The sequence below is a fragment of the Lonchura striata genome, chromosome 2, assembly GCF_050655825.1.
Source record: "Lonchura striata isolate lonStrDom1 chromosome 2, ASM5065582v1, whole genome shotgun sequence".
Taxonomy (NCBI): domain Eukaryota; kingdom Metazoa; phylum Chordata; class Aves; order Passeriformes; family Estrildidae; genus Lonchura; species Lonchura striata.
Window position 1 is genome coordinate 51,479,260 of NC_140704.1, and position 8,543 is coordinate 51,487,802.

The 8,543-nt window shown below is 38.3% G+C and overlaps 1 protein-coding gene across 8 annotated transcripts in view; it reads left to right on the top strand.

Annotated features, from left to right (window-relative positions):
* The window catches only part of TPK1 (thiamin pyrophosphokinase 1), a 300,067-nt gene that overhangs the window by 172,758 nt on the left and 118,766 nt on the right, over positions 1 to 8,543 (top strand). For all 8 annotated transcript variants that reach the window (XR_014952273.1, XR_014952261.1, XR_014952250.1 and 5 more), the window contains one exon: positions 6,123 to 6,218. Coding sequence is in view for 4 of the 8 variants with exons in the window: in XM_085569968.1 (XP_085426094.1) it covers positions 6,123 to 6,218 (96 nt within the window). In the remaining 4 variants the exon portion in view is untranslated. The remainder of the gene's footprint in view (positions 1 to 6,122; positions 6,219 to 8,543) is intronic.

Sequence of the window (8,543 nt, forward strand, 5' to 3'; positions counted from 1 at the left end):
TTATCTCAACATAAATGTATGGTGTCAAAAAAAAAAAATTCTCCACCAGAAGCCACATGCTGCCTCGTTAAAAACAAAAACAGGAAATATTTTATTTACTGTGGAAAAGATGACATCAAAATAGAAAGAGGGAAAGGGAGAGGTTGCAGCTGTTGCAGTTTCAACTACAGAGTGCTTTTTTTTTGTTGTTGTTTTAAATGCTTGTCAAATTTGACAAGTTCATGTAGCTTCTGGGTTGTAGAACTGTGCATATGTTTACATATATTTACTGATTTTGTTTCTGCCACCAGATAGTACTTGTTTAATAAACCAAGTGATGTTATATAAGGTTAGAAGTGATAGTCAAACCTGAACATTCTTGGTTTGCTTTTCAGTAAGGGGGCTTTCACCTTAGTGTAAATTTCAGTTATTTAGCTTTCAGAGCATAAGCTTCAACATGATTAATAAATTATTTTAGTCAATCTGAATGGCAATGTCCCTTAATGTGCAATTGGATGAGTGAAAACACCATGAACCCTAGGACTGGGGGCGAAGCAATCCATACAGTATTAGGTTTCTACTGATGCCAGGAAGTCAGCCAAATTTGAGTCCAAAAACTAAAAGAAAATTAATTTCACCTAATTAATTATGTTGGCTATTTAAATATCAAAAATAATTTTCACCAATTGCACAACATTGGTTTGTTCTCCATTTCAAAAATGAAAAGACAATTCATACAATTAAACTGAGTTAAAGAGAAGCTGTTCAACACTTTTGTTCAACAGTATTTTATATTCCCAAAAGAAGCCAGTGAACTTAACTGCTTTGCCTTCCTTACTTGCATCCTACTCCCCAAATGCAAAAGGCTTCCATTCACTAATTTCCTTCTGGTTGTAATTCATAGAGATAAACCAGCCATATTGGTGTGGTCATCATGCTGACTCAATCTTACCACATATAGGAAATCCATGCAATTTTTATGGCTAGAAGTAGCTCAAATTAGAGGTTCTTGTTCTGTCTGTCTCTCTACAATCCTGCATCTTTAAACATTTTCAGAATGTTTAAAGTGACATTCTAGCCTGTCTCATCTACATCCCATGCTAGACTTGGTTCTGATTCTGGTAGAGGTGTTTTGGATGAGCTGTGGAATACTGGGCCAGCAACCACTGTCTGGGTTTCTGCCATCTCTGCAAACAGATTTTCCCTGACTATTTTTTTTCTTTTTGATGCTGATTGAATGCTCTGGCCTCAAAGACCACACTCCTATTACAGATGAGGTGGTAGAACATAATGTCTGTCATCTGTTGAACTTGTAGGCTTCTGCATCCATGTTTTATCTTCTTTACTAGGCCTAGTCCAAGACCCACAATCAGATCCTGCAGTCCATTTCTGCTCCTCTTTCTGTACATAGAGCAGTACTTTGCTTCAATCCATGTATGCTTTTTCCTAGAGTTGTTGAGTCCAACTCAGCATGTCTGAAGCTTGTCTGCTTCACATTTGTTTATGAAAATGCTGGGGAGGCCAAAAAATTTAGGTGTCTGCTGCTAGTGTATGAGGAGTGTGAAGGCTGGAGTTACTCTCTGAGTGGGCTAAAGAGGAAGAGGATACCAGAGAGGCAAAATTGAGTGTCCAGAAGTTTACTTTAAAAGGAAGAGAGATCTAGGAACTCTCTGTCTCCTTGGTCTTAAATGACCTCTTCAGGCTCTCCAAAGTGGAGATACTGCTTGCCAATACAGTACAAGTGAGGGACATAAATTTTAGGGAAGTCTAGAACATATGACATGAGAAAAGGCTAATGTGAACTGTCTTGTTCAAACCTCCAGAAGAAAAGGTGAGCAGCAGATCATATTGCTGTCTTAATGGAAGGGCAGAGAGAAAACAGAAAGAGATTCTTCCTTAAATTGAGATAGGAGAAGAAGCAGCAAGCACAATTTGCAATACAAGAGATAAATTTGACACTGGGAAAGAAAATTTCACAAGAATGGTCGAGCCCAGGAAGAGGTTCCCCAGGGAAGTGGCATCTCCATCCTAGTAGATGTGACTCCCTTCCCAACTTAACCTGGACTGGAAAGGGCCTTGAGAAACCTGAGCAAATCTAATGAACTCTTAGAAAGAGATTGGACCAAATGACTTTGAAAAGTCCCTTGCAAATGAAATCTGAGAATCTATAGCTTCAGTTGGTCAGTGAAATATTAGGATAAAGTGGGTACAATACTGTTTGTCCAGTCTAGGAGAATGTGAATGTTTGGAGATAGCTTTTAATTTATGTTCCTTAAAATTTATTTGTCAGTGCTGTGATTTTGAGAAAATCTACAGACTGTCTCCTTTCTCCTCTTTTTGCTTGAGGATATGTGGCATTAACACTATACATAAGTACATCTGTTTGAGATTGATAACTCAAAGTTGAGCCTCTGTGCTCAGGTATTGTTAAAAGACTGAACTGAATGTCACTGGTGCACCCACTGAGCACAGCCAGATACAGGCTTCAAAAGATAGTCTTGTATGGTTTGCCATAGGAAGACCTGGGAGATAGAGTACATGTTAGGATATTTTATGTATTCTGTTCTAATTATGTTCTCATACTCAGAAAGGTTACAGAAAGAAAAAACCTTACATTCTCTTAATAAAAGATTAAGAAGAACATGGGGGAATGGGCAACTATACACTGCTTTCTACAAACACACAATGTCCTGTGATGTGTAACATTTCTAAAAATGGAGAAATGCCAAGATGTTCAGATTGACATTTCAGTGCCTGTCTGAATTCAGTGTCTGTCTGAAACATAGGGTTCAACAATCCTATTGAGTGTGTCTGACACTCCTCCTTCTTTAGCAAAGTGCCTCCCAGAGATGCTATAAGACAGAGCAGTGAAAGCCTCATACTCTGTGCCCCATCCCATCATTCACCAAAGCTGTATCGTCATCAGATGAAATCTATTGTTTTCTTTCCTGCTGTGTGCTATTGATTTTTCTAACCTTTCCTAATGTTAAATTTGTTTGGCTTTTACACTTTCTTACCAAAGGTTAATGTTATTAAGTTGAGCAGGTATCTATAAAACTACATGTGTTATTGCCTATCTTGCATTGTTACACTGTCCTTTCATTAAACTCTGACTGCATTGGATAGCTCTGTCTTGAAGATTTTTGTCATTCCAGAATAATGCAGTGAAGGTTGAAAGGAACTGCATTACAATTGTCATCCAATTCTGTGGCATAGAATATTGGAGTTGATATGTCAGGAGCAACAGATTTATCTGAGGCTGTTATACCATCAGCGAACATGAACTGCACAGACATTAATTTCAGCAAGACTGTAAAGAGGAGGATGCAGTATCCAGTTCTGCTGCTTGTCCCCTCCCCCTGTTTAATCTGACCATGCCAGTCTCTTTGACACTGTGGCAAAAGGAGCAATACTAAAATCTCTGCCAATTCTACAAGTGGTTATCTGTTTGATGTGGAAAGAGAATGAGAAATTATAGTTTAATTTGAAGAAAGTGCTGGTTTTAATGGTAGCACTCTATCAACACTTTTTGATATGATGATCTAGAGCAGTACTTGTGTAAAGCATTAAAGAAAGGGGCAGTGAGTAAACAGTTGCAGGCACTTATAAGCCCCAGCACCCTCTTACTGTACTCATAGGTACAGTAATCTGCCTTTAATGAACATGTATTTGACATCCCATTCACATATTTACTCTGCATTCCAGTGATATGTGTTTGAGGTCTTTTATGTGAATATGGACAGAAGACAGTAGCAGGGCTGAACATACGTTGTCTATGCATGGTGCATCACAGCTTTCTCCCAGAGCTGAATGACCTTCAGTGCCCTCCAATCACTAATACTAGCTTGCCTTGGAAGTACCTTGCAGTTCCTCTAGAATAACTTTTTGTCAAAGAACATCCTGAGAAGGTAGAAAATAATTAAACTCAAGAGAAATGTTTCTAGTAGTGGCATAAAATAATAAATCATAATTTAAGGTGTTGTAAACCATTATTTAAAATAACCAGAAAAAACAAATTAAAAAAAAAAAAAAAAAAAAACAGAAAAAAACAGAAAAAAAAAACCAAATAGAAAAACAGACACCTTGATAGAATTGCAGTTTACCTTCTGCTGAAAAACCTGCCTGTTCAAGATCATGCTTGTTAATGACTGCAGGAAGGAGTATTTTTCAGAGTCAGGGTGGGGATTAAATTTTTCATTCATAAATTGGTATCTATAAACTGCTTACTTCTGCCAATGCTGTGAAGCCGAGGAATGGCCCTGGCAAAAGATAAAAGGCTTGACTTCTCTGCTGCAATTTTAAGAGCTGGCGACTGAGGCTGTGTCTTCTCCCATACTCAGCAGTAGCTGTCCCTGCCACTGATTTAGTCTTCATCTGTCATGTTCTCAAGCTGCTCAGAGGCTGTCTGAGAAATACTGAAACCTGAAATACTCATGGTTTCTCACAGCTTGGTCTCTCTTCCCACAATCAGTGCTGATATCAAGACTGTCTGAGAGCACCCCATCCATAGTGAATGAGACACCTTTTCATTTCGAGTGGCTTTGATAAACAAGGTCCCTTCAGTAGTTTTCAGATCTGAATGAGCTTTCCTGAGTGAGACTGAACAACCCTATACCTTTCCTGGGCTCCCTGGGTGTCTCTGGCTGGTGTTGCCAAACTCACATGTTCATTACAGGCACCAGATGGCCTGGGTCACATCTCCTCCTGCCAATTTTACGTTTTTGGTCTTTTCTAGAGAAGAGTGGAGATACGGGAGCTCTTCAAAGAGTTTTGTGCTTAGCGCTGAGTGCAGAATCCAGCTACCTTTTCCCTCACCATTTTGCAGGGGAAGTAGCATCACTTCTTCAATGGAGGTCTCTGATTACATGTGTTGTTGCAGCTACATGATGTTTCATCTTTGCAAGCCTGTTATTACTACTTGAAAAACTATTTAGAGCAATATCAGGTCACAGAAAGGCTGCTACTTTTGACCAGTTTTCTTTCAGAAGTTTTTGAAGAGAGAAGTGTAATAGAAAACCTGTTATTATCTTCTTGTTTTTCTCTTCTACTTTAGCCAAATCCCCTACTGCGTGATGACTTTATTTGGTTTTATATGCATTCTGGCTGTGTGGGAAAGCATTTCAGTGGTAGTGTATGTCTTCCTGTTGGAGGCTTGTTACTTTGTTGCATGCAATTCACTAAACTCCATGCCTTCACTAATCCTGGAAATTTTGTCTTCTCTACCTTTATTTTTATCACCAAGGTAAAGGCAACTTTAACATTTTTATGTTGGCTTTGTTATTTGTGTTTTTTCTGATGTAACAGAGTAATGTACTTTATATACAGAGGCACACGTACAAAGATTCTGTATTCTCAATGCTTTTCTCTTATCAGTTGTTATTGTGTATGGCAGAAACATAAAATCTGTCAAGTAAGACAAAGCTAGGAGGCTTTTAAGGGGACCTTGAAGTGGTAGGAGAGGGAACTTCTAAATCCAATGTGTATGATTCTTATTTTAATTCACAGTGCTGTATTGGGTATTTTTTATTCTCTAAACCTCTTTGAATAGTAACTTTATGCAGTAGATACACTTCACTTTTCCTTACTCAGCTTTTTATCAGAGGCTTAGAAATTGCTTTAGCTCTCAGTTAAGAAATCTGAACTCCTGCTCTTCTATAACATGTTCTCAGCCATAATACCCCAGTGCAAGAAAATTGTTGTTGAACCACTACAAATTGACTGCCGTACAAGTGCAGCATTTCTGGGGTGCTTGAATACTTTTGTGTGCTCACATTTATACAGGTTTGAATGTTTGTAGCAGAGACACAATAAGTGCAGCACCAGAGAGAACAGTCATTTTCCTGAAAGTTGCCAATCACCCAGGGCTCACTACACCAGAATTTGTCCATCCAGCAGACCACTGTAAAATGTGCTTATCCAAACTCACAGATGTACTCAAATGGCTTTGAGTATATACTCAAACTGAGTATATACCTATCAAACTGCTGGTTCATAGTAACTAGTTCAGCTGAGACCTACAACCACTCAGCAGAGACGCTGAGTGGTTGTCTGCAGTAAATTTCACCAAAGAGATCATTAGTTCTCAAAATTGAAAAATTACTGACTTTTTTTTCTCTCTCTCTGTTTTGTTTCTTCTTCACTAGGGCTGTGAGTTAATTGAGACCATGGATCAGGACCTCACAGATTTCACCAAGTGCCTTCAAATACTCCAGAAAAAGATAGAGAAGAAGGGCCTTCAGGTAAAGACAACACATCTTTTTTCCTGTGTTCCTTAGTAATTACTCTTTTTCTCATTGTATTTAGGTTAATCTTTCAAGTTTGCACTGAAATGAAACTATTTTCAGTAGCCTTGACATTCTGCAGTTTTGCCATAATTTACTGCACATTTGTAAGCATTGATGCATCTGCTAAAAGGAATTACAAAGTGTGTCGATGAACAAGTGTTAGCTTTCTTAAAAGGCAGCTTGTATTGATTTCTGTTAATGAACTACCCAAAGTGCAGAAGGCTGTTGTGGCTGGTGTTCAAAGCAAGAGTTCCACTTTGGCATGTAAATATATTTTCAAGTCTTGGCACACTAAGATTTGATGTTCATCTCCTTTCTCTCTCCTTTCAAAGGTGAAATGGAGAGGGGAAATCTTATCCTACCAACATTACAAATGGCAAGCAATACCTCCTTCTGCAAAATGTTCCCTTGTAATCAAAGGCAGACTTTGCAGAGTAACCAGTACACTAAATTTAAAAGAAGCCATATGGAGTTATCCATCTCTTTTCATGAGAAAGGCAAGGGAGGCAATGTTCCCTCTGCCCTTCCACAGTTTAATTTTGGAGGACCCCTTGTTTTATCTCTGAGATGCACAGGTAAAATTCCTTGGGAATTTCAAATGTGATGAGTCGGAGGCAGATGAGCTCTTGAGATTGCTGCCCTTTCCTCCCCATGGAACAGTCATTCATAAGAGCTGACCGCTCTCTTCTGCTCTTCATGTATGAGTAAAGAGAGGGAGCAGGTGCTTCATCTTTCACCCAGAGTGACAAGAGGCATGTAAGAAAATTAAAATAACAACATAACATGGAAAGAGACATGGAAACCTCTTTTCCCATTTTCATTGTAGCAGGACAAGAAAGTTGCCTGATTTCCTGAAATTACCATACTCCAACAAAGCAGCAAGGGACCGAAATGCCAATACCCTTCTCTCCTTCTTCCCTCCTCACCCAGGCTGATAAAAATTTCACCATTTTTTGTTTAAGCTGCTTTGAAACTCACTGTTCTTCTAAAGGCAATAAATGTCCATGGGACACTTCGGAGTGCTGTCACACAATGCCCATCTGCAATTGCATCTCAATACAATGCTGTTGTTCATCAGGGTTTTTTTTCCCTATCAGTATAGACAGAGATGGGATGGTTTCACCATACACTTACTGACTGGCTGTGAGCCAGGAAACTCTTTATAAAACTGTTTATTTTCTTTCTCCCTGTAATTTATCATCACAAGAGTTCAGAGGCATATCTTTGCATCTAGGACAGGAATAGTAATGAGTGCCATTGGAACAGATGAGGCACCTATGCCTAGGATTTGTTTTGAATTTGGCAAGTAAGGTGCTTTCCTTTTAATAGAAATGCCCTTTCAATGAGGAAGAACTTAAACACTTCTTGGATTCAGTTCATTATCCAATCCCATCTATTATTATACAACAATTTTTTTAAGCTATTGCAAGAGGTTTTATGATGAATAATCAATGTGTGGTTAAAATAAGAGCAGTGGGAATATGACAGCTACAGCAGGTGTGTTTAAACAATAAGTAGTCTATTTGTACAAGTTTGAGATCTGTGATCACTCTCACAGTAAAGCTGTGTTTAGTTGACTAAAGGATACCACATTGTGATCTTTGAGGATATTTTGTAGAGTACAAGCCTGAGTGTAATTGCAGTAATTGTGCAGTATTCATGCCAATGCACTAAACATAAGATTTCAGTTCAGTTATAATTGTATGTTGTTACCTGTAAGAGATGTGCTTTAAATGCAGTCTGAGTTTTTCAGAGGTGAAAGAACTAACACAGATAAATTTTCTAAAACTAAGCACCATGTTCATTAAATGCTAGCTACTTCTTGTTTGCTGTGCCTGTTCCATAAAACATAATAAGATGCTGTCTTTTTCATGCACTCTGGATAAAGCATAATACATTTCTACTTCTGGTATTCTGCATTCTCTGACTAAGGAATTTGAAGAAGTCATTGATTCCACTTAGGGAGATAAAATGTGAAACTTAAGCAAATGTAAGACTAAACTGTATCACAGCTCTATAAATTATTAGTTCAGCTTCTAATTTGCCCTTTGTTCAGAAGCATTGGATATAATTATTTAGTAGGAGGTTTGGTGGTTCTTCAGAATGTCCTGATAATGCAGAATTGATGTCTGGTCCACAAATGACACAGAGATTCTGAGCACTTGCAAAACTGGCCTCAGTTTATGCATGCAACCTTTTGGCTCTTCTGAAAATCTAGCCTCTTTAAATACCGAAATTTGCACTTAATTTAGGTTTCTTTATGGGTAACATTCTGCCATA